The sequence below is a fragment of the Tachyglossus aculeatus genome, chromosome 6, assembly GCF_015852505.1.
Source record: "Tachyglossus aculeatus isolate mTacAcu1 chromosome 6, mTacAcu1.pri, whole genome shotgun sequence".
In the NCBI taxonomy this organism is placed as follows: domain Eukaryota; kingdom Metazoa; phylum Chordata; class Mammalia; order Monotremata; family Tachyglossidae; genus Tachyglossus; species Tachyglossus aculeatus.
The window spans coordinates 18,026,222-18,050,548 of NC_052071.1; the positions used below are offsets into that span (position 1 = coordinate 18,026,222).

The 24,327-nt window shown below is 42.8% G+C and overlaps 1 protein-coding gene across 1 annotated transcript; it reads right to left on the bottom strand.

Moving 5' to 3' along the window:
* Positions 1-8,608: 8,608 nt before the first annotated feature.
* Positions 8,609-10,674, bottom strand: LOC119930071. The gene is made up of 2 exons (XM_038748521.1): positions 10,492-10,674; positions 8,609-9,616 (listed from the first exon to the last, which is right to left on the bottom strand). Exon 2 carries the CDS (start codon positions 9,578-9,580, stop codon positions 8,681-8,683), a length of 900 nt encoding a protein of 299 aa, XP_038604449.1. The 5' UTR covers positions 9,581-9,616; positions 10,492-10,674; the 3' UTR covers positions 8,609-8,680.
* Positions 10,675-24,327: the final 13,653 nt, after the last annotated feature.

Sequence of the window (24,327 nt, forward strand, 5' to 3'; positions counted from 1 at the left end):
ATCGTGTCAAACCCAGTCCCTCTACTAATTTGGGCCTCACAGTCTAAATAGGAGAGAGAACAGATATAGAATCCCCATTCTAAAGTTGAGGAAACCAAGTCACACAGAAATAAAATAACTTGCCCAAGGTCACACGGTAAGCAAGTTGCAGAGTTCTAATTCAGTTGGACACAGTCCATGTCTCACATGGGACTCACATTCTTAATCCCCGTTTTACAGGTGAGGTAACTGAGGTACAGAGAGGTTGAGTGGCTTGAGGAAGAACCATAGCCTAGTGGATAGAGCAAAGGATTGGGAGTCAGAAGGACCTGGGTTCTAATCCCACCTCCGCCACTTGTCTGCTGTGTTACCTTGGGCAAGTCGTTTCACATCTCTGGACTTCAGTTTCCTCATCTATAAAAATAGGAATCAGACTGTGATCCCTATTTGGGACAGGGACTCTGTCCAACCTGATTAGCTTGTATCTATCCCAGCACTTAGAACAGAGCCTGAAACATACTAAGCGCTTAACAAATACCACATTATTATTCTCATTATTAGGAGTTCAGTGAGGTAAGATAGGCGGGGAAAGCTGATAGACAGCCTTGAACCCTATGATAGGAATTTCTATTTGATGCTGAACTGATTTGGTTTTCAGATGGTTTGGAACATGTATACCAACTGTGTTGAAGCAGCGTGGCTCAGTGGAAAGAGCCTGGGATTTGGAGTCAGAGGTCATGGGTTCAAATCCCGGCTCCGCCAATTGTCAGCTGTGTGACTTTGGGCAAGACACTTAACTTCTCTGTGCCTCAGTTATCTCATCTGTAAAATGGGGATTACGTTTGTGAGCCCCCTGTGGGATAACCTGATCACCTTGTAACCTCCCCAGTGCTTAGAACAGTGCTTCGCAAGTAGTTAGCATTTAATAAATGCCATTATTATTATTATTATTATTATTATATTGTACTCTCTAAAGTGCTTAGTACAGTGCTCTGCACACAGTACGTGCTCAGTAAATAAAGTGTCTAATATTGATATGGTACTTTTGCTTTGAAGTCTGATCCTTTTATTTTAAATACCCACCCTCTCTCCAGGTATTTATATCTCAGCAGAAGAAAAGTCTCACAACTCAGAGGGGACAGTGTTTATCTGGGAGGGGAATATGCAGCAAGTTTGGAATATCCTAAACAGCCTTACCCACGCCCATTCTCTGTGTTTTAATCGAGAGTGAATTTTATAACTCTTCTCAGGATGGGGAGCTGAACTAGAGTTCCTCTGGCAGCCCGATTTTCAGATGCTCTGTCCCCTTTCTGGATCAGAGTTCATACCGGTGACATACTATTTAAGGGAATGACAGCCTCTTGGTGCCGAAGAGCTAAAAGTAATTAAATGTTTGAACAAGTGGTGCACAAAGAGGTGTACAGTATGTTGCCTGGCACTTGATATTCATTCATTCAATCATATTTACTGAGCACTTACTGTGTGCAGAGCACTGTACTAAACGCTTGGGAAGTACAAGTTGGCAACATATAGAGACAGTCCTTACCCAACAGCGGGGTCACAGTCTAGAGGTGGGCTCACTTGATATCACTGTATCACGCTGTATGTGGCCCAGAGGAGTAGCCCAGAGGTGCTTAGTACAGTGCTTTGCACACAGTAAGTGCTCAGTTAATAAGATTGAATGAATGTCTGTGCTTTGCTGTTGCTTCACAGCAACAGCTATGGCTGGCAGCAGGAAACAGGGAGGAGAAGGAAAGCAGTAATGAAGAAGAAGGAGGGGAACAGAGGATGAGAGGGGAAAGGATGTGGGGAAATAAATGTGGTTTTTTGTAAGTACGTAATCCATCGATCATTTATTGAGGACTTACTGTGTGGAGAGCACTGTACTAAATGCTTGGGAGAGTACAACATACCATACACATTCCCTGTCCACAATAAGCTTACAGCCTAGATGGGAGGCAGATATTATTATAAATAAATAAATGGTGGCTATGCATATAAATGTTGTGGGACTGGGAGGGTGGATGAATAAAGGGAGCAAGTCAGGGTGATGCAGAAGGGAGGGAGGAGAGGAAAGGAGGGCTTAGGGATGGCCTCTTAGAGGGGATGTGCTTTCTGTAAGGCTTTACAGGGCGAAGGAGAGTAATTGTATGTCGGTTATGAACAGGGAGAGCATTCCAGGACAGAGGCAGGACGTGGGCGAGAGGTCGGCGACCAGATAGACAAGATCAAGTTAGAGTGAGAAGGTTGGCTTTAGAGGAGTGAAGTGTGCGGGCTGGTTTGTAGTAGAAGAGTAGCGAGGTGAAGTAGGAGTGGGAAAGGCGATTGACTGCTTTAAAGCCATTGTTGAGTTTCTGTTTTATGTGGAGGTGAATGGGCAACCACTGGAGTTTCTTGAAGAGTGGGGAAACATGGACTGAATGTTTTTGTAGAAAAATGATCCAGGCAGCAGAGTGAAGTAAGGACTGGAGTGGGGAGAGGCAGGAAAGAGGGAAGTCAGCAAGGAGTCTTAGTACAGAGCACTGTATTATGCACCTGGGAGAGTGCAGTACAGTTGTACAGAGAGTACAGTTTATAGCTTATGAATTTTATGCACCAGGCTAGCTCTCTTCCTCCCTTCAAAGCCCTACTGAGAGCTCACCTCCTCCAGGAGGCCTTCCCAGACTGAGCCCCCTCCTTCCTCTCCCCCTCCTCCCCCTCCCCATCCCCCCTGCCTTGCCTCCTTCCCCTCCCCACAGCACCTATATATATTTATATATGTTTGTATGTATTTATTACTCTATTTGTTTATTTTATTTGTACATATTTATTCTATTTGTTTTATTTTGTTAATATGTTTTGTTTTGTTCTCTGTCTCCCCCTTCTATACTGTGAGCCCACTGTTGGGTAGGGACCATCTCTATATGTTGCCAACTTGTACTTCCCAAGCACTTAGTACAGTGCTCTGCACACAGTATGCTCTCAATAAATATGACTGAATGAATGAATGAATGAACCTGTCAGAGGGGGACCAATCTGATTCCCTGGATACTAAAGGTACAAGACTGAAAATGGGCAATTTTTGATTGGAGAAAATTGTGTTGCAAAAGGTAACCAAATCCTTTTCATTTGATAGGGCATCAGTCCTTGTAAAAGCACCGACCTCTAGGTGCATCTAAAACCTCCTATCAGGTGCCCTTAAAGTGAGAGAGGACTGGTGGCTCTTCTTTTGTCTCCCATCCTTTACATATAGGAGTCCCCTCAAGGCTCAGTTCTGGTTTCCATTCTCACCAACTCCCTTGGAGAACTCATTTGCTCCTGTACCTGTAACAACCACCTCTTTCCCAAATCAGTGCCCCATCCCTGGCCTCTCCTTCTCTGCAGCTTCACATTGCCTCCTATCTTCAGGACATCACTACTCGTATATCCTGTCGACAAGTCAACACGTCCAAAATAGAATACTGCATCTTCTGACCCAAACCCTGCTGTCCCCATGACTTTTCCATCGCTGTCAACAATACCACCACCCTACCTCATGTCTCTCATTCAATACAAATATTCCATTGGTCCTCAAACCCGGTTAGTTCTACTGTAACAATAATACTAATAAATAATAATGATGGCATTTATTAAGCACTTACTGTGTGCAAAGCACTGTTCTAAGCGCTGGGGAGGTTACAAGGCGATCAGGTTGTCCCACGGCGGGGGCACACAGTCTTAATCCCCATTTTACAGATGAGCTAACTGAGGCATAGAGAAGTTAAGTGAGTTGCCCCAAATCACACAGCTGACAATTGGCAGAGCTGGAATTTGAACCCATGCCCTCTGACTCCAAAGCCCATGCTCTTTCTACTGAGCTACGCTGCTTCCCTTTCTGCATCTTTAGAATGATCCCTTTCTCTCCAGTGCTACTGTACTGATCCAAACACTAGGTATATCCCAGCTTAACTACTGCATCAGCCTCCTAGCAGTCCTCCCTGCCTCCTGTCTCTCCCCACTGCAGTCATTCCTTCACCCTGCTGTCCGGATCATTTTTCTCAAAAACATTTAGGCCATGTCTCCTCACTCCTCTGAAACCTCCAGTGGTTGCTTATCCACTTCCACATCAAACAGGAACTCCTTATCATCAGCTTTAAGGAACTCTCTCCCTCTAACCTCACCTCGGTCATATCTTACTGCAATTCAACTCACACTTATTGCTCCTTTTAACATTTAACTATTCATCATATGTCGATCTCAGCTATCTCTCCACCAGCCCTTTACCCATGTCCTTCCTTTTGTGTGGAACTCCCTCCCTCTTCATATCTGAGAGACTACCACTCTCTCCACCTCCACATCCCTCCTAAAATTACATTTCCTTCAAGAGGACCTCCCTGACTCAACCTTCACTTTTCCCAATCGCCCTTCCTTATGCTCTTGGAAATGTACCCCTTACACACCTGTTATTCACCCCACCTTACTCCACTTTTGTTCTTAGCCTATATTCTGCCATTTCCCCTATCTGTAATTTATATTAATGTCTCTCTCCTACTCGATTGTCACCCTTTTTGGACAGGGATCATATCTACCAAGTGTGTCATACTGTACTCTTCCAAGCATTTAGTGCAGTGCTGTGCACCTAGTAAGCACTCAATAAGTGCCGTTGATTGACTGGTGGATAGATAAGTATCTGTCCTCTTACAGCTTTTGTAACTGAACATCAGGATGGAAAGGAATTACTAGGAAGAAGCCAGAGGATGGTGTTTAAGTTTAGGGGAAAGCAGAAAGGATAGAATTCAGTCATTCTAAAATGAAGGGCTATAATTGTAAAAAAAAAAAAAAAAAAAAAAAAAAAGGCAAGACATCCCATGAGGCAAAAATTAACTTTAAAGATTTTGCTTCAGACTTGATACGTGGGAGAAGCCCTTGCAAAAGGCAATTAAGCACAAGATGAGTGAATTTGTGTGTTGTCCAATCATCCCCTAAAATGCGGCCAGCTTTTTAAATGCCATAAAAATACAGCCTGTTGACCCAGCATTTCATGGAGACATCTTCTGACCAAGCAGAAATGTTGTGCCTTCCCAATTAAAAAGGAGTGAGGGATAGTGTGATGGTTAAAAAAGTGGTTGATTTCACTTAATTAGTTCTGTCACCTACTCTCTCGGTGGGAATGTTGCTCGTTATAGCGCATTTTAAGGAATTTATGCAAGATTTTGATAGGTTTGAAATTAACCCAGATCATGATGTAGTTTTTCCTCTACCACAATCTTTTTCCCTCTTGGATTTAGCCCATTGATTCTAAAATTGGGTCATTTCATATACTGGCGTAATGGGGCTTGAAAAATCAGCATCTCTCTGTAACAGTTTATAATGCAGGATCATTGCTACAGGACAGTATAATAGTTGTGAAATGACAGCTCTTGGAAATATATAGATATATATCCAGATAGGCTTCCTAGTTATTTAGCGACTACCACTAATAAATTTCCTGTTTTATGATGTATGAAGATAGCCTCGGGATCCTAACCTTAAGATTCTGTTGAAAATAAATTATTTGGTGCTGATTTGTGTTTTTGTACCATTCATTTTCATTGGAATAAAACATGATTTTCATGTCATCTGGTTCATGGAAGACTATAAACAAAACAAAACAAAAAAACCAACAGGGGGTCTGAACTTTAAACTTTAACCTTTTTAGCATTCTAACTTTTAACTGGCTGCATGGTCCACCTCTTCCTCCAAAGCTTCTGAAGCTGTAAACAGGGAAGTTTAAGGGATGCCTAATGAATCACATTTTAGGACACTGAAAAGGTCAAAGTTGTACAGTTTACCATTATCTCCTACAGAATATATAGGGCATTAAAATTCCGTATCCATAGTCTTATGACAGAGAATATAATGAGAATCATAAATAATAAACAGTTCATTGTGAATCTGTTTGAGACAGTGATTATAACTTGAATAGGGAATTCATATATCCGGAGCCATTACAGTCTTAAGAAGGGGATTCTTGGTTAATGTGTTGCTTATCCTAATGCAAGGCTTTGTAGAATAAAAAGGAGTGAGAACTAGGGATAAGACTGTTTTGAAGAATATCCACTGGCACAAGAGCAACATATATAGCGGACTGTGAAACTGCTACTATTCTCTAGACTGTAAACTCTCTTTGGGCAAGGATTGTGTCTGTTACATTGTTCTCACCGAAGTGTTTAGTACAGTGCTCTCTGAACATAGTAAAAATTCAGTGAACACAATTGATTGATTATAGTATCCATAAATGATTTGCTGAGATAATGAATACAATTCATTGAAAGCTCACCTCCCCCAGGAGGCCTTCCCAGATTGAGCCCCCTTTTTTCCCTCTCCTCCTCCCCTCCCCGTCGTCTCCCTCCCTCCACCCTACCCCCTTCCCCTCACCACAGCACTTGTGTATATTTGTACATATTTATTACTCTATTTTATTAATGACGTGTATATAGCCATAATTCTATTTATTCTGATGGTATTGACACCTGTCTACTTGTTTTGTTTTGTTATCTGTTTCCCCCTTCTAGACTGTGAGCTCGTTGTTGGGTAAGGACTGTCTCTATATGTTGCCGATTTATACTTCCCAAGAGCTTAGTACAGTGTTCTCACAGTAAGCGCTCAATAAATATGATTGAACAAATAAGTGAATTCATGCCATGACTCCTGGAATAATGATCTCAAATATTTGTGATATTTTTTAAGGACTTACTGTGTGCCAAGCACTATTTTAAGAGTTGTGGTGAGTACCATATAAGCAGATGGGACAGTGTCCCTGTCCTTCGTGGGGCACACAGACTATGGGGGAAGAACAGGTATTCAATCCTTATTTTACAAAGAAGGGAACTGAGTCACTGAAAAGTATGTGTTTTGCCCCAAGTCAAACAATAAGTCGGGGGCAGGATCAGAACTCAGATGCCCTGACTGCCCAAAAATACATTTTATTCCCATATCATTACCACAGCTTTAACGTCTGTCCTTTACGTGTTTCCCCAGCACCTAATAAACTGCACCCAACAAATAAAAAATATTATTGACATGACTTGATATTACAAAAAGCAGCATGGCCTAGTGGGTGGTACCTGGAAGTCTTAAGGACCGTGTTCTAATCCCAGCTCCCCCATTTCTCTGCTGTGTGACCTTGGGCAAGCTACTTAACTTCTCTGTGCCTTAGTTCCCTCATCTGAAAAATGGGGGTTAAGATTATAAACTCCATCTGGGTCTTGGGCTGTGTCCAACCTGATTAGCTTCTATCTGCACCAGTCCTTAGTAAAGTACCTGGCAAGGAGTAAGTGCATTAAAAAATGCAGCTCAGTAGGCATGTTTGTTGCTAATGAAAATGTCAAACTCATTATTTCATTAAGGTAGAGTTTATGCACTAAGTGTTTAAGATACTAGGATTATCTCTCTCACAGCAAGGAGCTTTCACTTGATTTGCTGTTTCTGCCCAATCTACAGTGATTGTGGCTTGCTTAAGAACATGTTCCTTTTGACGGATAATCTACCCAACTTTTCCAGGTACCATTCAGGTCCTGTATGCTTTACTCTTAAATCCTGAACCGTCTAATTTCAAGCCCCTACAGAAGGAATATGTCATGACTTATGATTTCTAGTCTTAATGGTGTGTGGAGTGGTGGTGAAGGTATTATAACTCCAGAACACTAGTTTGTACACATCCCTGATAAACTGTGAATCCCTCGAGGCCAGGGATCATGTCTGCTAACTCTGTCATAGCATGTACTACCCTCTGCTGAAAATAAGTGTTCAATAAAACTATTGATTGATAATTAAAATGGAGGCATTTGCCCATATGTGCAAAATCCTACTCCTTCCTACCTCGACTGGAAGCCCCATGAGGGCCAGGGGCCGTGTCTACCCCAGTGCTTAGAACAATGCTTGGCATACAGTAAGTGCTTAGCAAATACCATTATTGTTATGTGATGCTTCTGGTGTGCAGATTTAATTGCAAGAATGAGCTTAACTATTTATTCCGTGTGCTCCAATTCAAGTGGACATGAGTCGATGTTTTGTTGTGGGGTTTTTTTTTTTAACTCTCAATCTGGTGGGTATCTAGGGTTCAGGGATGCAGAGGAGGACTGCTGGAGTCCTAAGGATTCTTCTGGGCAGGGAACCTGTCTACCAACTCTTTTGTATTGTATTCTCCCAAGCAGTCAGTATGGTGCTCTGCACACAGTAAGCGCTCAGTAAATAACATTGGTGATAAAGGTTGGGTACCTGGATGCAGATCCTCTTCCTTCCTATGTTCCTTGGAAATGGCTCCAGATAGCCTTGAGGACTGCAGTCATGTTCTAAGGAGGGGTAAAAGGCGAGTGAATCTATAACTTTGAACCATTATGTTATTTCTGAGATTTGATTTTCTGATTGGGTCTTTCGTTTTCCTCCTCAGCTTCTCAGGGCCTGATCCATGGTTGAGAAGGACCTGCAGCAGGTGGCGAGGAGGAAATTGGAGTAATGAAAGCCTGAGGTAAATCTCTCCAACCTATACCCTCCTATGTCTTCTTCCAGGAAATTGAGAGTGTGTGTATATATATATGTACAGCAGTACTATTGTGCATCATTTTTTGTAAGAATTATTTCCAGTCACACAATCAAAGAATATTTATTCAGCATCAGAGAATGCATCACGATGGCTTAGGTATCCTACAGGTCTACTATCTTATCTTTCTAAATGCTAAAAGAACTTGCATTCTGTTTTGAATCACTCCATCCCCTCCTTATACGTTGTTGTTTTTGTCACCTCTGGATCCGGGGAAGGGAAGGGCAGCTGAGGAAGGGGAAAAGAAGCAGAGAAAGGCATTTGAGGACAGGAAGAATTGGAGAAGTGACTGGAAAGAGGCATCGGACCATAGGGGAAGGAGCTGACTGGCGATGTGGGGGTAGGAGGGGAGCATTGAGTGGGAGTCCAGGAGGGAGGAGGGAGTGGGTATGAGGAAAAGAAAGGTAGTTGCGGCCATGTTTGCACAGGATGCCAAGGGCGTAAAGGGAAACCAGTATCCTGCGTCGAGCTCCTGCTTCTCGGACTTCCCTCTCTTGTTCCCTCTCCCACCCCTGCTTCACATCTAGAGATGACCCGTTGCCAGGGGAATTTTAAGTTGGAAGAGGACGGCCCAGATAGACGGAAACCATTCTCTCGAGCCATCCATTCAGCTAGTTTAGAAGCGGGCCGTGACGTCTCAGAGCCAGCTCGGTCGTCTGGGGCTATTGGTCGCTGATGTCCTCCCGCTTGGTGAGTTAAGGGCCAGTGGGGGGCTTGCGAAGTGGAGTGTGGAAGACATGAGGGTTGAAATGCCCCCTCCCTCAGCTTCTGATGCGGGTGGTCCTCCTTGGAGAATTTATCTAAGTCTTTGGAGAACAGATCCTTCAGCTGAAGTGGAGGAATGTAATGACAACTTAAGGGGGTCTGAATGAGGGAATTGTCCCCCTTAGGCCCCTGGGAGCTCACAAACACTGGATTGGCAATGGCCATGCCAAGTGGAAGATTTCGGGGTATCCTTAAAGGGATATAAGGAGTGTGCACATTCAGAAGAGGAGCACCCTTCAGCTGGTCAGGTTGCCCCAAGTTTTGGTGGCCTGGTTCCTCTGTAGCCTCAGTTGCCATCTGCTCCTCTACTTCCAGGAGTAACGTCTAGAAAAGCTTGAAAACAAAAGAAGAGGGGATGACATACTTCATGCTTCTGCCCATACTTCATGCTGCTGCCCGGATTATCTTTGTCCAGAAATGCTCTGGGCATATTACTCCCCTCCTCAAAAACCTCCAATGGCTACCAATCAATCTGCGCATCAGGCAGAAACTCCTCACCCTGGGCTTCAACGCCCTCCATCACCTCGCCCCCTCCTACCTCACCTCCCTTCTCTCCTTCTACTGCCCAGCCCGCACCCTCCGCTCCTCTGCCGCTAATCTCCTCACCGTACCTCGTTCTCGCCTGTCCCGCCATCGTCCCCCGGCCCACGTCATCCCCCGGGCCTGGAATGCCCTCCCTCTGCCCATCCGCCAAGCTAGCTCTCTTCCTCCCTTCAAGGCCCTGCTGAGAGCTCACCTCCTCCAGGAGGCCTTCCCAGACTGAGCCCCTTCCTTCCTCTCCCCCTCGTCCCCCTCTCCATCCCCCCCGTCTTACCTCCTTCCCTTCCCCACAGCACCTGTATATGTGTATATATGGTTGTACATATTTATTACTCTATTTATTTATTTATTTTACTTGTACATATCTATCCTATTTATTTTATTTTGTTAGTATGTTTGGTTTTGTTCTCTGTCTCCCCCTTTTAGACTGTGAGCCCACTGTTGGGTAGGGACTGTCTCTGTATGTTGCCAATTTGTACTTCCCAAGCGCTTAGTACAGTGCTCTGCACATAGTAAGCGCTCAATAAATACGATTGATGATGATGATGAGGATGACATGGGAGGGTCAGAAGCAGGAGGCAAAGGAAGACTCTGATTCTCCCACTAGTTGGCAGAGCCACGGGCTTTTTTCCCCATGTACCCAGAAACGCTACCTCTTGGTGACTTACGAATGTTTGAAGGGAGTCCAAGAGAAAATGTCCCCGTCGATGCCAAGCGCCGGAGGGGGCAGGAAAAGCTGGTGAGTTGGGGGAAGTCGGAAGAGTCGCGGAGCGGGTCGGGTCCCAGAAAACCTTCTTGGCAGTGGCCAAACTTGCTGCGGCCTAGTCAACCCTCATCCCCTGTAGTGTCTGGTTTCCATTTTCCATAACTCAACTAATTTCAAGTGTTGCCCCCGTCCAACTGCTCTTTTCTAGAACCTGGGCAGGAGGGCACGGGGCTGAGTCGGCACTTCCTGGAAGGGTCCAACTTCCCAGAGACTGTGGGGGTGGGGGAAAAGAGCAAGGAATAAAATCAACAGCACGTTGTTTGGTTTTTGTAGGGTATTTTCGTGGGTTTTTTTCTTCTCTTTCTGTCTTCTCTTGCCTCGGTGCCGTGGGCCTGAAGGACTTCTTATATTTATGGGTTTGAGGTGGGGTGCCAGAGAAGTGAAGTCCCTCCCTCAGCCTGGTTTAATCTGCCCTCAGAGGCAGCAAAGACTGGTGGTTGGAATTTGGGCTTCGAGCCAGGAAACGTGGGTTTTAGGCCTACCTCTGATAGATCCAAGTGCCCTTGGGCAAATCACGGACCTCTCTGGGCCTCTGTTTTCACATCTGAAAAACAGGATGGGAACATGTCCCCCTTTGCCCTCCCAGGGAAGTGTTGAGGACGTGGAAAGAACTGCCATTGTATTATTAGATTGAACTCTTCCAAGTGTTTAGTACAGTGTTCTACACACAGTGTGGCCTCAATAAATATGATTGACTAAGGAAATAGAAAACAGGGCAACGGTATTTTTGAGCGAGACCTAGTGGAAAGAGCACAGGACTAGAAGTCCTTCTGCTGCCTTGTCTACTGTGGCACTCAGCATCAGTCATGGCCTAGTGGACAGAGCACAGACCTCGGAGTCAGAAGGACCTGGGTTCTAATTCCGACTCCACTACTTGTCTGCTGTGTGACCTTAGGCAAGTCACTTCACTTTGCTGTGCCTTGGTCACCTCGTCTGTAAAATGTGGATTAAGACTGTGAGCCCCTTGTGGAACAGAGACTGTGACCAACCTGATTAGCTTGTATCTACACCAGGGCTTAGAACAGTACTTGGCACATAGTAAACACTTAGGTAATATGGAAGAAGCATGGCTCAGTGGAAAGAGCATGGGCTTTGGAGTCAGAGGTCATGAGTTCAAATCCCGGCTCCACCACATGTCTGCTGTGTGACATTGGGAAGTCACTTAACTTCTCTGAGCCTCAGTTACCTCATCTGTAAAATAGGGATTAAGACCACGAGCCCCGTGTGGGACAACCTGATCACCTTGTATCCTCCCCAGCACTTAGAACAGTGCTTTGCACACAGTAAGTGCTTAACAAATGCCATTATTATTATTAATAATGATAATAATAATACTACCATTATATTATAATTATTATTATACAGGAGGATGAGAGGAGGAGAGGAATATATATAAATATATAAATGTATATATTTATATATAATATATTATAATTATTATTATACAGGAGGATGGGAGATCAGAGAGGAGGCTGATGCAGTAATCCAGTCGGGATAGGATGAAAGATTGAATTAGCAAGGTAGCGGTTTGGATGGAGAGAAAAGGGCAGATCTTGGCGATGTTGTGGAGATGAGACCGGCAGGTTTTGGTGATGGATTGGATGTGAGGGGTGAACGAGAGAGCAGAGTCGAGGATGACACCAAGGTTGTGGGCTTGTGAGATGGGAAGGAGAATAGTGCCATCTACAGTGATTGGAAAGTCAGGGAGAGGACAGGGTTTGGGAGGGAAGATAAGGAGTTGTCTTGGACATACTGAGTTTTAGGTGGCGGGCAGGCATCCAGATGGAGGTGTCCTGAAAGCAGGAGGAGATATGAGCCTGGAGGGAAGGGGAGAGAATAATAATTATTATTATTAATCTTATTTACTGAGCACTTACCGTGTGCAGAGAACTGTACCAAGCACTTGGGAGAGTACAGTATATCGGAGTTGGTATACATGTTCCCTGCCCACAGTGAGCTTACAGTCTAGAAAATGGAGGAAGAGGGATAAATGCAAACTCCTGTGAAATGGATTAGACTCCATCTCCTGCTGAACCAAAAGTGGGAAATAACAAGGAAGCAAAGGAATGGCAAATGATTATTTGTCTGCTGCTGTGAATTACTGGGGACACATGAGTCACATCCACCCCAACCCATACATACAGCAACCAGAGCCCCTATGAAAATGTCGTGGGTTCACATTTTCGAAATTGCTGTCCATTATCCACAGACTTTTCAGTGGCTGTAAGGTTATCCAGGCCAAGTTGGGTTCACAAAATCCAAATGTACGGGGGTCTACGTGTGTGATAAATCTGTCAGTCCATCGGTCATATCCTTCAGCATTGTGTGAAGAGCACTGACTAAGTGCTTGGGAGAGTACAGTATAACAGAGTTGGTAGATATGTTCCCTGCCCAAAAGGAGCTTACAGTCTAGCGGGGAAGACAGACATTAAAATAAATTGTGGGTATGACCCTAAGTGCTGTGGGTGGGGGGAATGAAGCATAAGTGGAAGGGCAACACAGAAGGGAGAGGGAGTAGGGGAAATAGAAGCCTTCAGAAGATGTTTCCAGGAGAATGGGTTGGTCTTGGTGAACCTAGAGGGCCTTGCTCTAAAGTCAAGCCATTTCCAAAATTTGACAGTAGTGTGTTTGTTTATCATCTAGAGACGGGAACAGTTTGGTGACAACAGGACCACAATTGAGAAAAGCTGGTTGCAGGATGAGCAGGAAACGTTCTATAATTATTCAAAATGAGCCAGCTTTCTGTTCAGCTAGCGTCTCCCAGCCTTCCAGGGAGTCTTGTCCCTCCCAGCAAGCTATTGACTGTTTCTAGCTAGTCTTCTGTAGTCTAATACGTCTCACTATTAAGAAGCAGCTCTGGATTATCAGATTTATTTTCCTTTGATGCAGTACATCAGAGCTCATTGGCCCTTTGTAGCTAAAAGCTGAGTATCAGAGAGATAATCTTAATGGAAAGCTGAGCAGAACCGCAGGGCTTATGACTTAGAAACTCTACATATATGTATATCAAATCTCAGGGTCGGAGTAAGATCTCAGGCATTTCCTGAAGCAGGTTTTCAGCCCTATCTGGGCTCCAAAATTGGCAGGAGTGAACACCGGCAATTAACCAGTTGGCACCTCCCAAGTAAGAGATTAGCCAGGTAATTAGCAAAGTTGCTTCCGATGATAAATATTTGAAGGTCCAAACCTATTTAAATACCGGGAGGGTAACTAACAGCAGCACAAACACAGAAAGTCAACAAAGAAGATATGGTGTTTGAGGGATCTGTAGGTTTTGAAGGAAAAAAAAAAAACAATTGGTATATCCTTCCTGGCCTGGGTGATGGCGCTGGGAAGTGAAAAATGGGCAATAGAAGTTGAGGTTTTGCCAAGAAAGTAGCTCAGTTCTGAAAGCTTGTAATCTACAAAGGGGCTTTCATTATCTATGGCCTCTTATTTCAAAACACAGCTCCAAATATTACTCACACAGCTTTCAAAAGATTTTGAAGTCTGCGTTGAAATGCCAGATGAGAACCATATATGGATATATATTTACTCTTGCTGGGCAGTAATGAAGCTGTTAAATATGTGTCTCCCTGCCAAGAATCACACCATTTTTCTTGCAGTGAGATTGTACGGATGCGTTAAGTGCAGGGATGTCTTGCTTAAAATGTGTCCTTTGCTACCTTGCTGGGAAAGAGAAGCCAGAAGATAAAAGCTTGAGCTACAGGAACCCTTTGCCAACAGATAGGCAGTATGATCGTTAGTCACAGGATGTCATCAGTTTCTTTTCTCCTTCTATACTGTAAGCTCGTTATGGCCAAGGAATATGTCTGTTTATTGTTGTATTGTACTCTCCCAAGCGCTTAGGACCCACAGTAAACACTCAATACATACGATTGAATGAACGAATGAATGGATGAATTTTCCAAGTTGAGTTCACCTCTGCCACTGGCAGACTTAAATGGAATGAAAGGGCCTCGCACTTTCTCTATAGAATCCACCCCTTTTTAGGAAAGTGAGGGGCTACAGTAGAACTCAACACCATTCATTCATTCATTCAATCATATTCATTGAGCACTTACTGTGTGCAGAGCACTGTACTAAGCACTTGGGAAGTACAAGTCAGAAGCATATGGAGACGGTCCCTACCCAACAACGGGCTCACAGTCTAGAAGGGGGAGACAGACAGCAAAACAGAACATATAAACAGGTGTCAAAATCGTCAGAACAAATAGAATTATGGCTAAATGCACATCATTAACAAAATAAATAGAATAGTAAATATGTACAAGTAAAATAGAGTAATAAATATGTGCAAATATATACAAGTGCTGTGGGGAGGGGAAGGAGTTAGGGCAGAGGGGGTGGGAAGGAGGAGAGAAAAAAGGGGAAGTCTGGGAAGGCCTCCTGGAGGAGGTGAGCTCTCAGTAGGGCTTTCAAAGGAGGAAGAGAGCTAGCTTGGCAGATGTGTGGAGGGAGGGCATTCCAGGCCAGGGGGAGGATGTGGGCAGGGGGTCGATGGCCAGACAGGGGAGAACAAGGCACAGTGAGGAGGTTAGTGGCAGAAGAGCGGAGGGTGTGGGCTGGGCTGTAGAAGGAGAGAAGGGAGGTGAAGTAGGAGGGGGCGAGGTGATGGAGAGCCTTGAAGCCAAGAGTGAGGAGTTTTTGCTTGATTCGTAGGTTGACAGGCAGCCACTGGAGATTCTTGTGGAGGGGAGTGACATGCCCAGAGTGTTTCTGTACAAAGATAATCCAGGCAGCAGAGTGTAGTACAGACTGAAGCGGGGAAAGACAGGAGGATGGGAGATCAGAGAGGAGGCTGATGCAGTAATCCAGTCGGGATAGGATGAGAGATTGAACCAGCAAAGGTAGCGGTTTGGATGGAGAGGAAAGGGCGGATCTTGGCAATGTTGCGGAGGTGAGACCGGCAGGTTTTGTTGATGGATTGGATGTGTGGGGTGAACGAGAGAGCGGAGTCGAGGATGACACCAAGGTTGCGGGCTTGTGAGACGGGAAGGATGGTAGTGCCGTCAACAGTGATGGGAAAGTCAGGGAGAGGACAGGGTTTGGGAGGGAAGATAAGGAGTTGTCTTGGACATACTGAGTTTTTGGCGGGCAGGCATCCATATGGAGGTGTCCTGAAAGCAGGAGGAGATACGAGCCTGGAGGGAGGGGGAGAGAGCAGGGACGAAGATGTAGATTTGGGTGTCATCAGCGTAGAGGTGATAGTTGAAGCTGTAGGAGCGAATGAGTACACCAAGGGACTGAATGTAGATAGAGAATAAAAGGGGACCAAGAACTGACCCTTGAGGAACTCCTATAGTAAGGGGCTGGGAGGGGGAGGAGGAGCCTGCAAAGGAGACTGAGAATGAACAGCCAGAGAGATGAGAACCAGACCAGAATATCAGTGAGCAGCAATTGTCAATGATATTGACTGTTTGCTTCCTTTATATAGAGCACTGTACTGAGATGCTTGGGAGAGTACAATTCTTGAGTCAATAGACACATTCCCTGTCAACAATGAGCTTTTTTTATTGGAATTTTCAGTGCTTACTATGTACCAGACACTGTGCAAAGAGGCTGGGTAGATAGAAGATAGTCCGGTTGGACATAGTTATTTTTCTTAATGCTGTGTATATAGCTATAATTCTTTTTATTTATAGTGATATAGTCTCCCATATGCCCTCCCCCTCTCTGTGGCTACCACTTTTTTTTTTTAATGGTATTTGTTAAGTGCTCACTACTGGTTGCACCCGATACTAAGTGTTGAAATAGATACAAGCTAATCAGATTGGACACAATCCATGTCCCACTTGGATTATCTTAACATTTTATCGATGAGGTACCATGCACCCTTTATTGACCACTCCCCATACCCCGCAGGACTTATAAGTATAAATAAATAAGCAAATATGTGTGTGTGTGTGTATAAATACTATATTTATACTATACTATATAAATATTCATTTAGTATGTGTATATATTAAATTATGGGTATGTATATATATGCATATATATGTATGTGTGTGTGTATATATATATATATATATATATATATATATACATATATATGTACCAATAATTTATTTATTTATATTGATTTTTTTCCCCTCTCTAGATTGTAAACTCATGTGGGCAGGGACAGTGTAGACCAACTCTGTTATACTGCACTCTCCCAAGTGATTAGTACAGTGCCCTGCACAAAATAAGAGTACAGTATATACCATTGATTGATTGATAGGTAATGAAGGCATGGAGAAGCAAGTGACTTGCTCATGGTCACATTCAGCAGACAAGTGGCTGAGCAGGGATAGAACCCAGGTCATTCTGACTCCCAGGACTCTGCTCTAGCCACTAAGCCATGCAACATCTGTTCACTTCACATAACAATAATGATAATAATGGTATTTTTAAATGCCTACTATGTACTGAGCACTGTATTAAGTGCTGGACTAGATAGAAGCTAATCAGGTTGGACACAGTCCCTGTCCCACACAGGGCTCACAGTCTTAATCCACATTTTAGAGATAAGGTAACAGGCACAGAGAAATGAAGTGACTTGCCCAAGATCATACAGCAGACAAATGGCAGAGCCAGGATTAGAACACAGGTCCTCTGATACCCAGGCCTCTGCTCTATCTACTAGGCCATGCTGCTTTACATGAGGCGGGTCACTTCTCTCCCCATCTTCAAAGTCCTCCTGAAATCACATCTCCAGGATGTATGCTTCTCACCCTATATCTTATTTATATATGCTTTATCTCTCATTAATTTCTTGTCTTCCCACTTTATAGTCTCCTGACTAATAATAATAATAATGATGGCATATATTAAGTGCTTACTATGTGCAAAGCACTGTTCTAAGCGCTGATACTTCAGCTCTTCTAGGCCACCTATATATTTGTGTACTTACACCCCATGGTTGCACTCAGGTACAAATCTTATAAGTGATCACTTCCTCCTCCCTGTTATTTACTTCAGTGTTTCTCTCTCTTCCACTAGATTGCAAGCTCCTTGGAGGTGTAAGCTTCTTGAGGGCAGGAATCCTGTCTTCCAACTCTCTTGAGCACTTCGTATAATTCTGTGCACAGAATAAGCACCCTGTATAAGTGTATATGTATTATACACTTTCATTCATTCAATCATATTTACTGAGCACTTACTGTGTGCAGAGCACTGTACTAAGCGCTTCAGAAGTACAAGTTGGCAACACATTAGTCCAGTGCCCTGCACACAGTAATTGCTCAATAAATAAGATTGAATAAATGAATGAATATAGAGATGGTCCCTACCCAACAATGGGCTCACAGTCTAGAAGACTATATATATATATATATATATATATATATATATATATATATATATATATATATATATATATATATATATCTAGATTGTGAGCCCATTGTTGGGTAGGGACCATCTCTATATTCATATTCTTATATCTATATCTATCTATCTATCTATATATCTAGATATCTATGTCTATCTATCTATATACTTATATATATATGTATGTATATGTTTATGTGTATATATATATATACACATATTTATATGTATTACTTTTCTGAGTTATAGTTTACACTGAGAGTAAGATGCTTTGGGCAGTGGATGCAATTCAGAAGCATTCCAACCAAGTAATAATTGGAGGAAATCATGTCTGAATCTCCAAAAGATAGGCTTCAGGGTTTAGTTCAGAGCTCTAATCTGAAGGATTTGGGATGGATTCCTAGAGTGATTGATTTCTTAGTAGTGATTGCTGGCAGAAGACAAGAACCGTCTGGACAGGATGGCAGGCTATGCCATAAACTTACTTTTGGCAGAAAACTTGCTCTCCTTCTCTGGGCTTGCTTCTTCATTTGTCTCTGCTCTTCCCCTCATTTTTGAGGTTATTGTGAGAATCGGTCAGTTGAGTAAAATAAACATTAAAAAGTTGTAAAATGCTTTGCTTGAAATTGGTGCAACATGATTACAAGAGGATTATTTTATTTGACTTAGAATATGAAGCCTACATTTTTATCTTGGACTGCTTATTTAATTGGGGTTTAGATTTTTGTACTTCATAGCAGGAATCATGGAAAGCAACTGTGATGATTAGAGAAAACAGCCTGGAAAAGAAAGACCATTTTCTTGCCCAGTGGTGAATATTTGATTGATTGATTCGCTGAATGATTTGTTGGTTTAGACAAAAAACGCTTTTATTTCCTCCCCTAAGTGGTCAAATAAACAGCTTGCGGGAGAAAACAGAACATTTTTATAGACTGCCTATGTGCGGGAAATTTGCTGATGAAACTCAAAATTAAAATAATAATAAAGTCTACCTAGAGAACACATTTCTAATTCCTGGCTGAGTAATATAATGTACCTGTGTTGCTGATGTTACTGTTTAGGTGGCTAGAGTAATCACTAATGATGTAAAAAGTGGTTTGTTTTCTCTGGTTGAGAAAGTTCAGTAGAAGGGAAGAGTTACAAATATGAATTTTCCAATTTAGGCTATTGGAGTGGAGGTGGAAAATGGCCAATGCCCCTAGTTTCTCAAGGTGAAACCCATTTTTTTTTTCCAGATGTGTGAAAATGGCTAATAATACATTATGGTCTTTGAATTCCACAGGGGGGTAAATAGAGGTTAAAGCCGAATGGAAACTCATGGAATAAGTGGCTTCCCATCAGCCCAAAAAATCAGAGGGGAGAAATGTTGTTCAAAGGGCTAGTAAAAAGGACAGATGTGGAAAACATCAAACATATTCATGAAACAAAGGACGATCCGGCAAATCGTGTTTCCCTCATCATCAATAATCGTATTTATTGAGCGCTTACTATGTGCAGAGCACTGTACTAAGCGCTTGGGAAGTACAAATTGGCAACATATAGAGACAGTCCCTACCCAACAGTGGGCTCACAGTCTAATAGGGGGAGACAGAGAACAAAACCAAACATACTAATAAAATAAATAGAATAGATATGTACAAGTAAAATAAATAAATAGAGTAATAAATATGTACAAACATATATACATATATAGGTGCTGTGGGGAAGGGAAGGAGATAAGATTCCCTCAGCATGGAATGAAGTGCGGTTGAGCATAGCTCTTTTTGTCCTCGTCTTCCCGCTGTAGCACTGTCTTTGAATGAAGGCTATCTCTCACTCGTGGATAAGCATTCCTCCAGAAAAACCTGTGTTGTTTGGCACTTTACTCACTTGGAGGTTCTAATAATCTGCCTTTTGTAGCCTAAGTGCAAAGGCAGTCTGGACTGACGGATTTCTTATGGAGAAGGAGTTTTCAGTGCTTGAATTTTGTCCTTTGGTACAGAAGAGGCTGGTTATATCTCCCAGATTGTTATTTCCTTGTCAGCATAAGGTTTGCAAGCATCAGAGGAGTTCAACCAAGCTGATTAACCAATAGTTCTCCTCTGCAGCAGTAGGTCTTGGACACACTACTGTCTGTTTCTCCAGCTAATCAGCTCATTAGGGTCTTTAGTCTTAATTAGGCAGCTCTTCCTTGCTCCTTTGACTTTCGCCAATCTCTCTGAGCTTTGCAGCTGTAACAGCAAGCGTGGTTGGTTGTGTTGGAGAAGTCGGGGAGGACACAGATAACTGAGTTTGGGTTTGGGGAAGCTTGTAACCACAGAAGCCTGGGGGCAAGGCTGGGTTGATTTTACATGGTACCAGCTGGGAATGGTTTGAAGATAATAATAATAATAACAATAATAATAATAATAATAATTTTGGTATTTGTTAAGCACTTAGTATGTGCCAAGCACTGTTGTAAGTGCTGGGGGAGAGAAAAGGTAATCAGGTTGTCCCAGATGGGGCTCACAGTCTTAATCCCCATTTTCAGATGAGTTAACTGAGGCACAGAGAAGTTAAGTGACTTGCCCAAAGTCATACAGCTGATGATAATAATAATAATAATGATGGCATTTATTAAGTGCTTACTATGTGCAAAGCACTGTTCTAAGCACTGTGAAGGTTACCAGGTGATCAGGTTGCCCCACAGGGGGCTCACAGAGTCTTAATCCCCATTTTACAGATGAGGTAACTGAGGCACAGAGAAGTTAAGTGACTTGCCCAAAATCACAGATAAGTGGTGGAGTCAGGATTAGAACCCATGACCTTTGATTCCCAAGCCTGTACTCTTTCCACTGAGCCATGCTACAAGACTACAGGGGTTTCTGTTGCAGTGAAGATCAAATTATCTTATATATAGAGATATATACATACCATACTATACCAAAAATACCATATACCAAATACCATAAAATAGATGGTATTTGTGAAGCTCTTACTATGTGCCAAGAACTATACTAAGCAATGGAGCAGATGCGAGATAATCAAACTGGACACAGTCGAAGGAGAGAGAGTGGGATATAATCACCATTTTAAAATTGAAGAAACTGAGGCACAGAGCAGCCACAGAGAAAATCACCATGGTAACTGCCATATCCTCCTAATAATAATAATTTGATAATCACCCCAGCCCCACACCACATATATACTTAAACGCTACCATTACATTTTTATCTTTATTTTTAATGTCTGTCTTCCCCTGTAGACTGTAAGCTCCTTATAGACAGGTGTAGTGTCTACCAACTCTGTTGTATTTTCCCAAGCAGTTAGTATAGTGCTTACACACTAAGCACTCAATAAATTCATTTGATGGATGCTTTGATTATTTAGAAATGGATGTGTTTAATTTGTAGTTTACGTAAAGAGATGCGTATAAAATCCAACTAGAAGTAGTGAATGTAGAATTACTAAGATCATTCACAGGTACTGCAGAGAAAAGGGAGGATTTGAATTAGGGAGTAGAAAAATCCATTGGGGCCAGCCTCTTTGAAGAGGCGGGAATTCCGTAGGGCTTTGAAAATGTGGCAAACTGTGGTCTGGAAGATTTGAATACTGAGGTAGTTCCTAGCTGAAGATGCTATAAGCAGCAGAGGGAAGGATAAACTGAGGAAGGAAAGAGACAGGAAGCAGCGAGGCCAGTGAGGAGGCCAATGCAGTGTCAAAGCCAAGGATATTATGAGTGCCTGGGACAGGCTGGTGGCTATGTAGATAAAGAGAAAAGAGGAAAAAATGGCAAGTTTGCTGACTGACTTCACCTCCACCCCAGGTGATTCTCTGGGATCCAACCAGGAGGAATTCGGGACATTTTGTGACCCCTGAGGTGGTACTGAAGTTGGAAATTGGAGGACTAAGTTTCTCCTCACCTTCAGCTGAGGAGATGGCTGAAGAAGAACGGGATAAGAAAAAGACACTTGTAAGAGGAAATTGGTTCCTACATTTGCCCTGTTTTCAGCACTCTGAAAACAGGGAGTAACAGTGGAGAAAAAGCTGGCATTTATGCAGTAGTGCCTGCCATTGGCGTTCTCAACATGCATTCTGAGCAAGGTGACAGCTCTATTTTGGAGGAAATGCAATTTCTTATTTGACTAAAGTCTTTTGTGCTGTCTAATGCCTTTTCTGGTTTAGACCTTATGCGCCTCAAAAGCTGTGAGTTTCATTTCTGTGGACTCTTATGGTCATCAGGGTGTCTATGCTGGGCACCCAAAAGTGATCAAATGTCATGTTTCTCACCTTTTCACCTCTGCTTTCCCCCAAGCCATGGAGACAATGCCGAGAGCTTCCTTAGTGTGTTGATAACAGGGCAACTGGTGATTTTTTTTTTTCGCGTCTATTAAACAGAAACAAAAATACATTTCTAAATCATATGTTTTCCTCTCAGCATTTGGCCATAAGAGCACTTATTGCTTGCATGGTAGAAGAGTCACAGTTGGTGCTGCTTCTTAATCCTTGAGAACAGTTTAAAATGGAAAGAAACAAATATTCCTTTTCTGTCTTCTTTTCGATATGTTTTTGAATGTGCCCGCAAGAGATAGGGACTCCTCCAGGGAAGCTGGCTTCACAGTTTGAGATACACTGATCCACCATGTTTGACACCTAGAGCAAAATTTTTGTTTTTTCAAAAGATTACAGAAAGTTCTCTATAGCACTTCCTCTCTCTTCCCACTCTCTCCCTGCCCCTTCGCTGCTCAATCAACTCATAGCTTTTATTCCCTTGGCTCAGGGAAGACATTGAGAGGGGATGGGGAGGGCTTTGGGAAGAGTTTTATTATGCAAATATCAATCAGTCATCGGAAAATCGGAGTGATGGTGAGAGGAGAGGGGTTTCTGCAATGTAGCGGTGATGATAGCTCTTACTGCTTTATAATATTTGCCACTTGTCACCAAATTAAATTTCAGCTTATATTTAGTAAGAGGATTACAACATTTAAACAAATAATAACTTTACACAGCAAAATGTAATTATATTTGTTTAGCCTAGCTATGTGCTTTGGACTGTTCACAGAAAAGAGGCTTGGAAGCGCCAATAGAGAGTATTCAGTATTCATTGTATCACTTTCTATTATTTGCTAAGATTGGCTTTAGGAGGCTAAAATGGAGCCTAACTAGGATACGGTGTTTCTGGCAAGTGATTCTTTTGAAGGCTTATGGGAATTTCAGGTAATATTGCTCAACTCCTCATTATAGAAGTTAGAGAGCAAGGTAGGATGGATTCCAATTTAAGAACCTTGTTGAAAGGAAGTCCTTTAATTGTGAGCTTGTTGTTTCTCGGCCATTATTTGATAACACGCTTTAGTATAGTTTGTCAAGAAACGACAAAGAAAAACTAGGCTGGAGGTGGAAAGAGCTTTTATGAATTTAGAGTGCCAGTATCCCTCATCCCTGTGAGCTTAAGAGAGTAAATAAATGTAAGTATAAATGCATTCCTAGGGGTACACAGTATTTGAGGGGTCAAAAGTAAAGTCTAAATATAAGTTGCCATTGGTATTTATGGTCTTGTGTGCATCCTTAGTGGCTTTGAGATGGGCTATGTGATGTAAAAAAGCCTTTGAATGCTGAGGATGCAGTGATCCCAACAGACTAGAGAATTTGCACCAAGTTTAATATTGAACTAAACAACTCTTAGATGTCCTTAGGGGAATGAAAACTAATGAAAGGTCGACCATTACCAGAGCAAAAACTAAATTCTGGAAGGAGTTGCAAAGTCTGCTAAACAAGACCTTCTAAGCCAGCAAGTCAGATAATAACCGTGTATTGTTTTGTGTTGAAGGTTTAATTTTAACCTGAAGCTTCTGGGCTTCTCTAAAATTATCCTGAAAACTGCCACTCTCTGATTAACAAACCCCTATAACTTCAAAAACGAGCCAGTCAAAACCTTAGAGAAGGAGCGGAAAGAGCCCAGGCCTAGGGGTCAGAAGGATTTGGGGGTCCTAATCCCAGCTCCGCCACTTTGCTGTGGTGGGCAAGTCACCTCACTTCTCTGGGCCTCAGTTACTTCACCTGGAAAATGGGCTCAAAATCTCAATTCCCCGTTTTGGACATGGACTCTGTCCAACCTGATTAACTGGCATCTACCTCAGTATTTAATACAGTACCTGGCACATAGCAAGCACTTAATACCATTAAAAAGTAGCTGGCCAGGTCACAGGGGAGAAATGGGGTCAGTGGGAGTTTCAGGAGGCAGTTGAAGGTCTAGAGTAGGAGCGAAGGAGTCAATGAGGGAGAAATAATGTCGCTGTGCAGGAAAGAAGGTCCACATCAGAAAGAGGACATGGGAAAGGGTACAGTGGTGAGATAGATGAGATCAACGCACAGTGAATAAGCTGCCGCTAGAAGATCAAAGTGTGTAGGCTGGGCTGAGGTAGATCACTGAGGCAAAATAGAAGTGTACAAGCTGATTGAGTGTTTT